General features: G+C 34.6%; 2 protein-coding genes across 2 annotated transcripts; one reads left to right on the top strand and one right to left on the bottom strand.

The window, feature by feature from the left end:
• Positions 1-945: 945 nt before the first annotated feature.
• On the bottom strand, positions 946-4,059 carry LOC113780166 (putative disease resistance protein RGA3). Its single transcript, XM_027325981.1, has one exon. The coding sequence runs from the start codon at positions 4,057-4,059 to the stop codon at positions 946-948; it is 3,114 nt and encodes a 1,037-aa protein (XP_027181782.1).
• Positions 4,060-14,469: 10,410 nt separating this feature from the next.
• On the top strand, positions 14,470-16,734 carry LOC113780165. The gene is made up of 6 exons (XM_027325980.1): positions 14,470-14,791; positions 14,894-14,953; positions 15,065-15,517; positions 15,602-15,987; positions 16,077-16,121; positions 16,216-16,734. Exons 1-6 carry the CDS (start codon positions 14,470-14,472, stop codon positions 16,732-16,734), a joined length of 1,785 nt encoding a protein of 594 aa, XP_027181781.1.
• The last annotated feature ends 293 nt before the right edge of the window (positions 16,735-17,027 follow it).

The following is a 17,027-nucleotide window of genomic DNA, read 5'->3' as shown; positions in this document are numbered from 1 at the left end:
ATTGAGACTTAAATGACGTGGGGTTAGAGCCCCTTGTTATTTTTTAGTATAATTTTTACGTAGACCACTAAATGCACGAACTTCCTGGGACAGAGGCGCGAATTTCATTTCGCCATACCACAAATTTGTTAATAACTATGAATAGATAGGTTACAAAATCTGAAATTATGTTTTCTTAGATAATTATTTGTGAATAAAACTATACAAGAAAAAATCCAATAGTGAACTGCTAAAATGATAAATAGTCATGTGCACTTGAAATTACAAGATATAAATTAGCATTCTTGATATAATTATGAACTTCATCCAACCAGAGTTTCGTTATTTGAGTTGCAAGTAAGATGTGGATGGTATAAAGTGATAGCATTATAAGAAAACTAAATTTTTTTAATGAAGTACTAATATCTTCTTCATTTAAGCCTACTTCTATGTTTCTGGTTCCAGATTAGTCATAATATTTCTGTTCTCAATCAAAAGTTGGCCAGGCGTGATATTTTGGATTTTGAATCATAGATCCATTTCATTTTTTTTTTGGTTATTTTTTTAGGAAAAAAATGTTCATAGCTGTTCCTTTAAGTCAAAGTCAAAGTTAATAAATCTAAGATTCATCTAACCTATCATGTATATACACATATTAATAATTTTTACTCTTTTGCATTTATATACATTCCCTATTTAATCTCACTTGCACTTTCTTGTATTTATTTACTTTCAATAATTAATCTTACATTTTCAAATGTGGATGGTTTAAAGTAATAGCATTATGAGAAAAAACCCAAATATCTTCTTCATTTAATCCAAGCTCTAGCAAATGAATAAATTCATATCAACAGGGTATGGTATAAAATAGGTACTAGTGTTGGTCTTCCCCACACTTACAGGACAGTACACAAATAGTTTCTCACGTAATACATGAATATGCAGACCCACCCATACATAATTGTATTACCGAATTTCCAGATTCGGGATGTGCTTAATTTTGTGCCATTCCTCTCCTCCCCTTTCACACCGTGGTCCCAGTAGGTCGCAGTGACGTATAGTCAAACTTTGGAGTGTTGTCATCATTTGAATGCTGGATGGAAGTGTTTCAAGCTTCTGACAAAATACTAGTTCCAGGTGTTGAAGAGAAGTGAGGTGGTCTCCAAACCAGTCTGGCAGTGAAGTTAGATTGCGAAAACCGGACAGATGTAGTTTCTGTAGTGCGGGGAAATATTTGACTTCCTCTGGCAGAGCTGTTAGCTTTGAAACTATGATGCGTAGATGAGTCAGGGATTTGAGGGCTTTAGTCCCCATTGAGAGACTCACCAAATTATCGCATCCGACCAAATGGAGTTCCTGCAAAGAAGCAAGGCCTCGCAATCCTTCTTCTGGCAGAGACTCCAGCTCTCGACAGTGCTCGATGGTCAATTCCTTCAAAGCCGTGAGGCTAGCCAAGCTTCTGGGTAAGGCTCGTAGATCTCTCACCCAAAATATTCTCAGGGATTCAAGAAGACTAAGATTTTGTAGCATCTCTTCTGGAAAACAACTAAATCCTTCAATCGACTCAAGTATAAGGCATTGAAGACTAGTGAGATTGGAGATTGAAACCCATGCCATGTTCGGGCCGCAGTACCTGACGTGTAACTTCTTCAGGGATGGCATATGTGGCAGTGGCAATGTCAACGTTGGGCAATGGCCAAAAGACAAGGATTGAAGTTGAGAGAATACTCTTGGAGTACTAGCAGTACCTTGGACTTCTCTTCCTAACATTCCTTTTAGGTTGGGCATGTACTCTAACGTCAGCTCTTTCACCCCTGGAGTAGTAGTAGTACTTTCCTGGGCCCCAACTATGTACTCTGCTGCACTGTTGAACACACGAACAGTTGTTACAGTTGAAATCCAAGATGGAAATAATGATGAACCGTTGAAGCGGCTTATACTCAGATATTGAAGGCTGGGGCAGGGTTTCAAGGCTTCGAGCACTTCCTCATCGTTGTACTGTTGAAACATTCTTCCGGAATCCCAATTCAAATGCAACTTGCGGAGACCCTGTTTTCTAATTAAGCAAGCTTCTTCTGCATGCTTTTTGTCTTCAACCCTCTCAAGGTGCTCAATTGTTAGCTCTTCTCGAAGGTTATTTAAGCCTCCCAACTCACTTAGCCGGAAGCCACTTTTGCCACCTAAGACGACCATACTCAATGTCCGCAGGCAAGTTAGCTTCCCAATTCCACTTGGCATGTGTGTCAAATTCCGGCACCTGTGTAGACAAAGATGTCGAAGATTTCTGAGGAATCTCATGCCTTTGGGTAGGCTCCGAAGATATTCACAATCATTTAGGTTTAAAATTTGCAAATTCCACAAGCCACAAATTGAATTGGGTAGTTCAACAATTAAAGATGCTGAAAGATTTAGATGCCTTAAATGTTTCAGTTTGCTTACAGCAGGTGGCAACTTAATAAGCACTTCTTCCGACTGTGCTGATCTTACAATGAGCGTCCTCAGGGAACCACATTCTGACAAGAAAGAAGAAAACTGGTTAGTGCCTGTGATATCCAACATCATGGCTCTATTTGACTCTGTTCCACTGTGTTTAGCCTCCATTACTGATCGAGCCAAATCATGGACAAGGTCATGCATCCTAAAAGCAGGGACATAGCCATAGCTAGACAATATCTTCACAGCTTGGAACAGTGATCTATGATGTAGTTCAGTCACCACAGCATCACCAACATCTTCCACTTCCATCGTTCCATTAGAAGAAATCAATCCATTTGCCATCCACAAATGTATTACCTCTTCTTTTTCAATTTCAGAGCCCTTGGGAAATACAGCACAATATGCAAAGCAACCTCTCAACTCTACTGGAAGATTAAGGTAGCTCAATCTCAATGCGGGCAAGATATGTGTTTCATCTTCAGGTAAGTTCCAAATTTCACTGCATTTGACGGAGTTCCATTCATTTTCTTGCCTTTTAAATCGTAGAAAGCCTCCAAGAGCCTTTGCAGCCAGAGGAACACCACCACATTTTTTCACAATCTCTTTTCCGATAACTACAAGGTTAGGATATTCTTCAGCCTCTTGACGGCCAAATGCCCGTTGCCTGAACAGTGACCAACACTGATAGTCTGACAAACTCGACAGATGATGTGTTTGTAATGTTCCCATTATTGTGGCAACCTTTTGCTTACGAGTTGTCACGACAGTTGAACTACCACTTGATCCGCATGCCAGAACAGAATTCAGTTTCTCCCATTCCTCTGGATTCTCATTCCAGACATCATCCAGTACAATCAAGTATCTTTTCCCTCTCAACAACTCTTGAAGCTTTCTTTGGAGAGGAGCCAAGGCTAAGTCTCCAATAGAAGTCTTTTCTACAGACTCAATTAAGGCTTTTATAATCCTTTTCACATCGAAATCCTCTGAAACCCAAACCCAGAGTTTCAGCTCAAAATGTTTGACTATGCGCTCATCATTGAACACCAATTGGGCAAGTGTTGTCTTTCCAAGGCCTCCAAAACCCACTATAGGGAGCACTGATACATTTTGATCGACTCTATCCTTTTCTTTCATCAAGATGTCTACAATCTTATCTTTTTCCTCGTCCCTTCCTAGGACTACTTCAATTACCACGGCACCAGCCTCACGGCTTGCATTGAAATAGCTCCCACCCTTCTGATCACTCAAACCAAGCTCTATTCGCTCATCAGTTATTGCATTAAATTTTTCAAGGATCTCCTTCATCCTTGTCCCAATCCTGTGACGAAACACTAAGTTTCCTGCTACAGGGTAACACATCAAACTAAAACAACCAGAATTTTTGTACTTGATTCTTGAGGCTCCAGCTACGTAATCATCCAATACGTCATCTATTTCACAGGCAACACCATTGAGCTTCTGAAACCAGAGTTGTATCGCCTTGTCTGTGAATTGCTTCTGCTCTGCATCTTCAAGCACTGCCTTGGTGATGGAGAGCAAGCTTGAAAGCTTTTGCATGTCAGTTGCAACGCCACCAAGCAATCCAAGCTCCTCCTCGATCATGGACTGCAAAGTATCTACGAGAATTTCCACAAATGCTTCCATCACGTGTGACCTGAAAAATCACAGTTCAAGAAAGTTAAATCAATGTTAATCAAGTTATTAGAGATTTATAACTTGATGGACCCAATAGAAAATGAAAAATTGGAACATGGTTATAAGCAGAAGCTGTTTTTCTGTTACTAGTAAACGAAGAAAACATATCTTCTACAATAACATGAAAACATTGATCCGATTCGGTCTAGACAGCCGGTTAATGACCACCGAGAATATTTATATATTAATCAAAGAAATGGTTTCAGAATAATTGGTGGACATGCATGGTTGTAAACTCAAGAAGCATATTAACAAAATACATACATGAGGCGGAAAATCATGCATGGAGCTTAGTCTTTGAATCATGAGCCATGGAAGATAATTTTAAAAACCGATTTAAATGAAGTATTGTCCCTATTCCAAAACCAACTTATCAAGAATGTTATGAAAAAAAAATTGGGACAATCCTGGTGAATGAATTTTAGGAAGAGTTCAAAGCATACGATATAGAGTCCCAGGAAAATGGAATCTTTGGATGTTTCAACCCTAAAGCCTAAAGTGAGATAGGAGCACACACAAAGGCGATGACCTTTATTCATTTACAGGGTTTTATAAGCTCGAGGTTTTCACAAGGAAAAATGGACATAACTATTTGTAGGAAATGCTTTCGAGAACCATTTTTATCTGGAGTAAAATTTTTGGGTAAATGACTCCCAATTGTCCCTCCATCTTTACCAATGATTTTATTTGGTCTTTCAACTTGTACAAGTGTTTATTGAGTTCCTCACCTTAGAAATTAAGTTATGAATAGTCCATCCAAGCTAAATCACATTATGGTAATATTTACTTTCCCACTGAGGTTCAATTTAATGTCTATTTTCCTACTCTAATTTTAAATATAAAACATATTTGTCCTTTTTAATAGTTTCAGTTAAGTATCTAATAGTTGACTCATTTGAATAATTTAATATGTGTTGAAAATTCTGAATTTGGTTTTAATTCGTCCCAAAGACTAAATCTAATCAAGACAATTTTCATTCTATAATACTAAGATTCATTTTAATGTAAGTTTGGCTCCTCCCAAGTTAACTTATAAAGTAGTCAAATTTGCCATTTTAATTGTTTCCATAAATATTTGTTGACTAGTTGGTTACTAGGCGAGGGAGGTTCTAAACCTTCACCACTACCAGATTAGAATTCAAATTCTGTACCTACCAATTGGGTGGAAAGGTGTGACAGGGATGGAGAGTTAACAAAAAAAAAAAAAACTAGTTTGACTAAAAAAACTGATAACAATCTCCTTAACAAATTTTGTCTAAGCATATTAATTCCAATCTACTGTTATGCACATAATCATTCTAGTTTGTCTAAGATTCTAATGACATGTTTAGCCAAAATAGGGTACTTAAAAAAGAAGCACACAAAGAAGAACGAGGAAAAAAATCAAAACAAGATATTGGGATTTATATTTACGTGTATCTTTTTTGTAATCTTTTCATTGTCAAACGTTATGTTCTTTTCTACAATAACAACTATACAAAAACATTAAATAGTTAAATAAATCTCTATTATTTATTTTGTATATAATCTTTTCTTATTCTTGCTGGATTAATGTTTCTCTTTAGATTTTTTTTAGGTTTATTAGAATTTAAGCAGAATAATTATGATGATGACATTGTAACAAGACTAAATGAGTTAACAAAATTTGTAGCATAAGGCGATGCTAACTTCTCATGTGTTGAAGAGTAATTTTTCATTTTTTTAGTATATTTAAATCGTTAGAAATATTGTGTGTGTATTTGGAAAACAAAATTATCTCAAATAATATTTTGCTTAAATCATAAACATAATTTTCAATTAATTTTTTACTTTTAAACTACTGTTATATTTTACATGCATCACTTCTCAAAAAGTGCTATAGCAAATTTTTTCAAATAATCTCCTATTTAAACACACTCAAATTATTTTTTTGTTAGTCAAATTATTCGGTTATTAAATACTTAAACTATTAAGTGTCATACAATAAAGTAAATGGTTAATTTTATATACACCGACGATGTATACACTATTATCGTTAGATTAATGACACATGTGCAAAAGTTAGATTTTAAATTCAAAATTTGCATAGTTGTTATTTATCCAAGACTAAAATAGTTGATTTTAGACAATGATAAGCAAAATAAAAAATCAAACCTTAAGAGCAAAATGAATATTACCAAACTTGGATTTGATTTGGTGCAACCATTTAAACCAAATTTATAAGTTGAAGAACTTGATAGATGCAACAAAATTATTGCTGAAAGTTGAGAGATTATTGAAGCCTGATACCCAGTTTTTTAGAGACATTTCCAAAAGCAACCCATGTAATTTTTTGGCAACAAAGGGAACATCATGCAGTAAACAAATTAAATGTTTTTTTCTTTTTTTTGAGAAATTTAAAAATCAATACAGACCTAAATTAGGGATATGCAACTTTCTTTTTACACTCAATAACTTAAAAAATATTTTCGTTGGACATGCCACCCAAAATATTACTTTATGTTTAACTAGAAGCTATAAACTCATAGAATTAAGCCAGAGACGAATTCAATATCTGTCAAGATCAAAGAGCAAAGCGAAAACTATATGCATAACTATACTAGAAAAAGTGGAAGCAAAATTCCAGCCCAAAAATTTATTTGACGACAAACAAATTATTAGCAAAAGATATTTGGAGAACAAAATAGCGGAAGCTATATTTCAACCAAAATTTTATTTGATGTACAAGTTAAAAGAGCATGAGAACTTACTCGAGAAAGTTTAAATACTTTGGCAACAGCTCTGATAAATGTGTAGAAACTCCCCGTATGTTGGAAAGCTATGTACTCAAATTTTGAATTTAAGCAGAAGAGAATATTAGGATGAAAATGATAATTTCCACAAAAGAAAGAAGCAAATTAACAAGTAGAAGAGATGAACATTTCGATAAAGATAATAATTTCAACCAAAGAAAGAAGCAAATTAATAATAGCAAAAACTTTTGCAGTTATGGTGGAATATACAGGAGAAAGTAACAATAGTAGGTAAGGAATCACTAATTTTATTGATTTTTATTCACTACCTTTATTGATTTGTGTAGTATATTGTTATAAATATTATTATTCTATTGTGGGGCTAATCGATTTATTTGGATTCAAATGACAGATGTAGCAAAAAAAGGTACCTTAAAAAGAAGCGAACAAATCAAGAAGAAGATGAAGAAAGCTATAGGAATTTTTGTTCACTTTAATCTTTTTACAATAGTTTGTTTTCACATTTTGTCATCTTTTCTATATTATTGACTAAAAAAATGTTAAATTGCTAAAAGAATTTATTTATTTATTTATTTTTGTACTAGTTTTCATTATTCTTGTTAGATTAATGTTACTTTTAGATTTACTAGTTTAGGTTTATCAGGCTTTAATAGAATAATAATGATGATGGCATACTAATAACAAAAAACCAAGGTAGCAAAATTTATAAGCATAAGGTAATGCTAAGCTTGTGATGTACTAGAGAGTAATTTTTTTACCTTATGTAAATTTTTACAAGAATAGTGTTATTTTTTTGTTACTCAACCTGGTCAACCATAAAATACTTAACCAAAAAACTATTCAATATGGTTATACTTTGTTTTCAAGCTTTGAGAAGGAAAATATACCTGAAATCAAATGAACGTTACCATGCTTCGATTTGGCTTGGAGGGAATCATATGAACAATTTGGAACCAAATTTATAAGTTAAGGGACCTGATAGACAATTTTAAAAGCTAAGAGATCAAATAGAAAAATCACTGGTAAAAGTTGAGGAACTATTGAAGCCATTCCCTAGTTTTTAGAGACATCTCCAAAAATTACCGTACAAACCATCTTTTTGGTGACAAAGGCGACATCATGTAGCAAACAACTTAAATGGATTTTCTCTTCTCCGGAAATTTCAAAATCAGTGCAGACCTAAATTAAGAATATGGAACTTTCTTTTTGCACTCAACAACTTTTTAAAAAAAATTGTTAATGGAAGTATTACTCGAAGTATGTCTTATGCCACTGCAGGCTACTGAACCATCAGACAAAGCCAGAGATGAATTTGACACCGTCAAGATCAAAGCGCAAAGTGCAAAATATATGCATAATAAAACAAGAAAAGCTGGAATTAGCTGAAGAAATGTTCCCAAAAAAAAAAAAACCGTTAGTTATACTGCAACCAAACACAATTTTGAATTAGTTAAAGCACTTGAGCACTTACTTAGAGGGAATGAAAACTGCGAGAGGCGAACAGATGACAAAATATGTAGAATTTCCTTTATTTAAAAGCTACGTTCTACTACGCAGAAGAAAATATTTAGATGAATTGAACCAAAGAAAGAAGCTAATTTATAATGGCGAAACTTTTTGCAATGCTGGTGGTCCAGTATACAGGAGAAAGTATTAGTAATAGGTAAGGAATCAAACTTATATTGATAAGAAAGCAAAGCTAAGTTCTTGCATTTATTTTCCAGGTTGTGTAGTGCACAAGTAATGAACATTACGTAAAAAAAGCTAACTCTTAGAAGTCTCACAAGTTTTTTTTTTTTTTTTTTTTTTTTTTTCAAATTCTTTACAAGCATTTTCAGTCTGAGTAAAAATTGATTCAACGTTAAAACGTTTTGTATAAAAAAAAATATTTGAAACCCCCTCCAACAATTATTCCATGGTAGGTAATTCTTTTCAATCTCGTGAAATATCTAATCGTCGTAATTTAAGAATGATATAACTTCTCCTTCTCCATAGCTTTCCACCATTATAGGAAACATGTTTTGCTTAAGAGATTCTACTATTCTTTCCTACAAGACAAAATAAATTCTTCTTCAGAGAATTTTTTCCCTTTTTGGAGAAATCGGCTGTTCTAGTATACTTCGGTCATATTTGGCGGTTAGGTCATTTATGTAAGTAAAAGGATATAATAAATGTGTACATTCATAAATATTTATAAAAGAAATGAAAAATCCCTCACCACAAGCAATCAGCCGCAAAGCCTTTAACCGGCTAATGATGCTCATGCACAACTGACACATATGCGTTAGAATTGTGAGTTGAGATTTCAAGGTGTAGGGTTAATATTGGTCTTTCTATATCTTCATCCAGGTGCTGCAGCAAAATTTTTTTTGGGCGAAGTGGATTTAGATTTAGAAAAAGTAATTAATTCTGCGACACTAGCTCATCATTATTCTTTCATTATTTTTCTTTCCTCTATTCATTGAATAAATCTATTAGCCCTTATATTTAGCTTATAAATTTCTCAATCTTCAGTCTTTGTTTAAGGAAACTATGCCGTTAATGTCACAAAATGGTTAACTCAAATTACAAAGTAACCATTGGATCCACCATTCATTTTCCCTTCCTTCCACCGATGTGGGATGCTACTTCCTTCCACCTTGCAAAGCAACGGGTTTTAAAAGTGACTCTCGTTCGACATGATAATTAATCCTGCACAGACTCATTTCACACAGTCTTATTGACAACACTTCCTTGTATAGTCGGAACCATAACTCGTTGGCCAAACTCATCCTATGCAAAGAACATGCACAGACTTGTCCTACCATTGTATCTCTAAAGCTTTTGAAAAATTCTTTTCTTCCTAAAAAAACGCCCTCCCCTACCCCCGGCCGAAAACGAAAGTTTATAATGTAGTTACATTTATGGCCTACTTTAAACATTAACAATTCGAAATGAAAATCAAATATTATTTGAATACAAAAGAAAAATTTTTAAATTTTTAATACATAAAAATGAACTTCAGTAGTCTGCACTGGAATTCATATTTCTTGAACTATGATTATCAAGTCCAAAAAACGCTAATAATATCATTGCTTTGACATTATTATTGTATGTAAAACTCTTTATGGTTTTGAAAATATTGGCATGATCGTCTAATGTGCCAGTTATATATAGTTTTCTAGTACGCTAAAACAGTTGCCCTCGAACCTTGGGGTCCTAACTCCTGATGCGACGTTCAAAAGTCCATGTCCATGTCTACTAGCGTAGGAATATTTTCTATCCTCTTTCTCCTAAACTATCAGGATTGATGGTGCTGTAAGCTTTACATGATAACCGGGAAAACTCATCTATACAGCAAAAATTTACGCAATTCTGTTCCCCTGTAGGAGGTTTATTGGGAGATTTTGCTGTTGGTACCTCCTCTTTGTCATGATCTTAACTGTTATCCTACTGCAGTCGTATCCACTAGACTCATCGTCTACCTCCATTTCAATTGCAATGTACTCTTGTGATGGCCCGTTTTTCTACACGGGATTTTTGGATGGTGATAGCTTGAGGCTCCAATCTCAGATAGCACCATCGGCTTATATTGCTTCATCAATTGTCAGGTATCAAATGATGATACGCCTCCTGCTTTCCATTAAAGAAGCTGGTCATGCTTCGTAGTTCTTTTAAGTTATTGCCATGGTTTGAGTCAGTCAAACAGGCTCAAGATGCACTATGGTCTAAAAATCTCCCTTTGCCAGCGCCCGTATCTCATTCTGGATCTTTAGTTTGTTGTTTCTAGTGATCCACTCATATGTCTCTGACTAGAAGACTGGAATAAGTCATTCATGAAGTCTGCAGTTGTTGACTTTGAAGATATCCTGTTGCATCAAGTATACAACCTGGCATTTCCTGGTCTTTAGAACTATTCCGAATCCCAAAAGTAGAAAGTTAATTGAAAATGTTCATTTTTTGACCAATGATTCATTTGTAAAACTTCAATAGTTAATCCTGCTATTTTGCAAAATCCAATGTCTCTTTGTTCCCCTAATTCAACTCTTATCTCTTATAATTGGATCTTTCATTGAGGAAACTTAGATCACTACCAGAAAGATTAAAAAAAAAAATGTTAACTTGACAATGTTGCCATTTCTGCCACAGGTATTTAAAGACTTTTTTTAAAAAAGTTCCTCGTGTCTAAGCCAATTGAGGAGAAACTACTGAAGTGTTATGTTTATGATACATCTCTTCCTTCCATGAAAGATAAGAAGGTTTTTAGACTCACCAGATATCAGATACCTTGAAATAAACTTGTTATTTAGCCGTAGCTAATTAATTATCATGATAAACCACAAAGTTCCGCTGTAGATCTGCTCCAAATAAATAACATATTTAAATTATTGAATCATATGTCGGTTCTCTAAAGAAATTCAAGGATTAACTTATTATTTGTTATGGACCACTCTATGCTAGTTATCAGAGTAAAACTAAATTGATGATTTTTCTTTGAGTAAAGAAATACAATTAATGAAACGCTAGTTTATACATAGTCGTGCAAACATGAAATTTGAAAATGTAAACAATTTTTGGATGGTCTATGAGTTTCATCTAAGATTTTGTTGCTTGAGTTTATACCTGGCAAATGGGTGGGTTGATATTGAACTTTTATTTAAATGGGTTATACCCAACCCGCTTAATTTTAAATTGGGTTACTTTTGGGTTGGGTCATATTGGGTCATCTCAAACCCATAATCCAAATATGACCCAATATATTAATTAATAGAGTTTGATATATAAATTCTCTCAAATACATTTTTATGTACAACAAAATTTTTTCGCACACATAAATACATTTTCACACACTAAAATAATTTTGGTCCAAGTTGGATATAGCATGAAAAAATGGTATACCAATATACAAATTTTCAAGTCTTGTTACTTGATTTAGCATTTGCCATACCAAATATATTTCTAATATCATAAAAGATCCAATCACGCCTTAATTAAACTGAAATTTTGATGAGAGAGATATAATTCTCAACAAATTAGTTCAAATATCACTATCTAATTCATTTGAAAAATTCTGGAAAAATTAACACAATATTAAAACAGGTCCAATGACAACTCAATTATCCACCAGTCACCAATAAAGCACATTCTAATGCCTTTGATCCTACATTTTTCTAAAAATTTTAAGTGATAAAATTTTTTAAAAAATGATAAAATAAAGGAGAAGATGTCCTACTTTATAATTATAGAGGAAAAGTTAATCTATGATCCACTTTATCACCATTCTCTATTTTTCGAGTACTCAGCTTTGGATTCTAACTTTAGAATTTGGTATTGATATTTCATTCAATATAGCAATATTGATATAGGTACATATTAAATCATAACATATAATGGAATCCGTTGTTCTTAACCAGTATTTTTTTTTTCCCAAAAAACTAGTATTGTTATGTGACAAAGGGATTATTACATCAGGAACTGTTTTTAGTGAATCCATTTTTCTTGACTGGTATCGATATGTGACAAGGGGATTATACCAGGAACTGTTTTGATATTATTTGCTGGCAAACAAGACAAGAAGTTTTGGGCTAGTTGAAGTTGCCGGAAGGAAACGATAGTTGTATTACTTGAATTTAATTTCTTTATTTGTTTTTTAAATTTAAGTTGGGTAATGGGTGCCCAACACAAATACCCAAACCGCCCAAAATATATTTGGATTTTTATTACCAAACCCAAAATTGACCCAACACCCAAATTACCCAACCCAATCTCTCAAATTAGTGGGTAGGTTAGGTGGGTTGTTGGGTTTTGGGTATAATTGCCAGCTCTACTTGAGTTGCATGGAGATAGTTGGATGGTCAAATGAAATAATATGGTGAGAAAACATATAACTTTAATCAAACACCAAAAATTTTATTTATCTAATCCACGCTCTTGCGGATGACTAAATTCATATAAAAAAAAAGTTATTGGTGTGAATTTAGTGGTGAAATTAGGTGTTTAGGAAATATTTATTATTCCTGTATTTAATCGGAGAAGATTCTAATCTTATTTTTGCCTTAGTTCTAGCTATAATAACATGCTTTCTAGAATAGTCAGGCTAGTGAGGTGATATGACACTTGGAAAGTTTGATTTTATGCCCCATAATTTGCAGTTATTCATATACACAGTCACATTCACATTCACATTCATATTCACGTGTTTTTCAATGATAGATCGACTTCTAACTCGAGTGTTTATGATAGAGGAGAAAAGTACCTTTTCTTGTTTCATAATAGGAGCGAACTAATCTCTAACTACATTTTTAAACTCTGTTATATCATATCTAAAATTGTGTTGTTTACCGTATCGATAGTTATGGGACCATTTTCCTGGATGCTTAAGCTGAACACTTGGGTACTAAATTTATATATGTATATAAATAGAATGAAGGCTTGAATCCTTTCGTTTACTTCTACTTTTCCTTCTTCCAAATTATTATTCCCCACGCGTATGCGATAATCATTTATTATTTCTTAAAATTTCGGTACCTTCTTTACATACATTTTTTGTCCAAGGCATTTGCAATATTTTTCCATTGGTAATGGGTACATTTGCAAATACATAAATGTCTCTGATTTTAACATGCAATAACACTTCCTGGTCCAACTCGTACAGAAGTCAGTGTGTTTTCTGGTTGCATCCGCAGACGATTTTCGTATATTTCCTCTTCACGCGCTGTGCAACAATTTAACGTCTCCGTTTGGACTGTATATAACGTCAACACGTGTCGCTCTCTGCCGGCCTTCCTACCATAAGCAGGTTCCCACCATAAACATTTCCATGCTTGCTTGGCTCGGCTCTTTTATCAATCATAGTGGACTTGCAATGATTACGTAGATTTAATGCATGCATGTGCTTGCTTTTATCCAAGCACAAGCTCTTTGTATAGTTAAGCACTCTCTCTGCTATATGTACATTAGTCTTTCCACCGTCGGTTTCTTTGCTTTAACTTTCTTTAGGTACACACCAGCAACTATTATAAGTTTCAGAGATGTTTCTCTTTTGTCTTACGCCTTTCTGTTAAGTCTCCATTTCGTGCCAGCTTTTGGTCATTTCTGTTTCCAGTTTTCTCCATTCTGCTCACTTCGCTCAGGTGCATGCTTCATTTGCTTTACCTCTTTGGTTATTTGTTTCAGTTAACTTCTTGCTCTGTCGGTGTCTTTGCTTGTTTTTGTTTCTTATGATCCAGGTTATGTTTTTATCATTTTGTCTTGCCTATCATTTTCATTTCTTTGTTGCAAGTTTTTAGTTTGCATGGACTCTGAATTTTCTTATGTTAGTTGTATCCATACTATATTTAGTTTTTTCTGTTATCTTACCAGTTTATTGCATGCAGCTTAGCTCAACTATTCTGCTCACAGCTTATTGTTCAGGTAAAGCAATTTCTTCTTTACTTATTTACTCCTCATCTGCTTAGTGCTTACTCTGTTCTACTTCGTTGTGTTTTAGTTTGCAAGTTGTGTTTGTTATCCTTTTGCCTATTAAATGGTAATCATCTGTCTCATGCATGCTTGTTCTGCCTGCTTCAACAAACTTCAGATGATCTGTGATTATTATTGTTCGATGTCATACATAACAGAATTTTCTTAATTTTAGCTACAATTGCATATGGGTTGCAAACGTAAATTTTCCTCAGAAGATGAATATCGTTTAGAAAAAAACCGTCGTGATCGTCAAAGATATATGAAGAAAGCAGTTCAACATAAAAAGGCAGCTCTTTTGCCTATTGAACCACAGAGTGCAGAAACGCAGGTTTTACCTATGACCGCTGTTCCTGAGGCTACTGAACACAACCTTTTTGATGTTCCTGTTCGTGATGATTTCCCACCTAAACATACAGTCGGTTGTTCTTGTGTGGATTTGCCTATGTTTCTGCTTCCACATAACACAGATATTCCATCTACTTTAGCTGCGTCTACTACTGATCCACGTATTATTCTTCTCTATGAAATCAGAGAAACATGCAAGCTCTCTGAATCAGTTCATTTCTTCATAAAATATTCAGCTTGTATTTGAAACTTTGAATTTTCAGCCTCATACTCAACCATGAACGAAGGCTCTAATATAGCAACATCTTCAGACTTTCGACTTGGTATCTTATCAAATTTTCAATCTTACTCATATATCCTATATCTTATTTATACTGGTCAATACACTTTTATTTCTTATACTACCAAATACCAGCCATGCTGTATACTTTTAGGTAATCATCGATGCCGAACAAATATACCATTGATAGAGCGGATACAATCAGAGCCAAGTATATTGCCATCTGTTCCAGAGTGTATTCACTGCCATGCTAAAAGATACTACATGGAGCCGCCTCGATTCTGCTGTGCTTCTGGAGAGATTAAATTAGCCCCAACCAAAATGCCTGGTAGATTAGTGCAGCTTTATAAAGCAAACACTCCTGAATCAAAAGAATTTAGACAATGTGTTAGGAGTTATAATAACATGTTTGCTTTCACGTCTTTGGGGGTCCATTATGATAAAGATCTCAGCAAGAGGAACGATGGCATCTACACCTTCAGGGTACAAGGACAAATATATCATTTTATGAACTCATTACTTCCTTCTGCTGATGACAAGGCATCGAGCTTGCAGTTGTATTTTTATGATACAGAACATGAGTTAGCAAATAGAATGGCTATCTCAGGCAAATTCAAGGAGTCTATTGTACAATAGCTAAGGTCTATACTTGATGAAAATCCATATTCTGCTTTTATTCGAAGCTTGACAGAACTTCAGGACCTAGACAGATATGGGATATTTCTAAAGCCTGACTCAAGATTGGACCAGTGTGTGTACAATACACCTACAGTATCTCAAGTTGCAGCCATTTGGTCTGAAAGTGTTCTCAATAGTACTCAAACTTCCAGAAACATTGAAATTTCTACAAAAACAGGCAACAAGAAAATAGTTAAGCAATACTATGGATGTTATGATGCATTGCAATATCCTCTTATATATGCTCGAAGTGAAACAGGTTGGCATCCAGGAATTCTTCGGAAAACCAAAGCTGATATATTAGAGCTACCTCATCAGACTTGCAGTCAAGAAAGTTTACTGCCTCTTCAGCAATGTACCAATATGGATCATATTATAGATGCAGAAGAGCAACGTACAGTCATTTGTCTTTGTTGAATCATCAGAGATTTTAAATTCCTCTTTGCTAAGTCATAGCTTTAATCTTTGAATTTTCATTATTGTTGCAGCTGTCAGACAAAAAAAAAGAGAAGGCCAACTATTTCCTGTCGAGAGTACTATACATACAAATTCCAAATTAGAAATGCGGATCAATCAAACATTCTTCATATCAGTCGTCTTCTGTAGCAATACTCTGTTGATACCTAGGTAAAGCTGGAGACTTCGAGATTGGAATTTTACAGAGGTAGACAAAATAAATTAAGAATAGAAGCATATCAAGGATTAGTAGACATCTTTGCAAATGGTGAAAGGAATGGTGCAAATGTTGGCAAGCGGATCATTTTGCCAGCAAGCTTTATAGGTGGCCCAAGAGACACGCGTCGTAGGTACATGGATGCAATGGCATTAGTGCAACGGTATGGAAAACCTGATATTTTCCTTACTGTGACCTGTAATCCCTCATGGCCGGAGATCAAACAATACTTGGATGAAAGAGATGAAAGTCATAATCGACCTGACTTAATTGCTCGTGTCTTTCGTGCAAAAATCGAACAGCTGAAAGAAGACCTGTTGAAAAAAAATCTTTTTGGACAAGTTGCAGCATATACATATGTGGTTGAGTTTCAAAAACGGGGTTTACCGCATGCTCACTTTTTAATCATCCTCAAAGACAAATGGAAAATGTACTCTCCAGAAGAATATGACAGAATTGTCTCTGCCAGATAGAATCAAATCACCATATCTATTCTCTCTTGTTATAAAACACATGCTTCATGGTCCATGCGGGTCTCTCAATCCAAAGAGCCCTTGTATGCGACAAAATCACAAATGCAAGAACAATTATCCAAAAGATTTTTCTGAGTTCACAAAGCATGGAAAGAACTCATATCCACTGTATAGGAGGAGCAACGATGAAAACAGTGTCATGATCAGAGATCACCAGTTGGACAATCGTTGGGTTATCCCTTATAATGCATATCTTCTAGCAAAATATGATTGCCACATCAACGTTGAAATTT

This window comes from Coffea eugenioides, chromosome 8, assembly GCF_003713205.1.
Source record: "Coffea eugenioides isolate CCC68of chromosome 8, Ceug_1.0, whole genome shotgun sequence".
NCBI lineage: Eukaryota > Viridiplantae > Streptophyta > Magnoliopsida > Gentianales > Rubiaceae > Coffea > Coffea eugenioides.
This window is presented reverse-complemented; position numbering and strand designations above follow the sequence as displayed.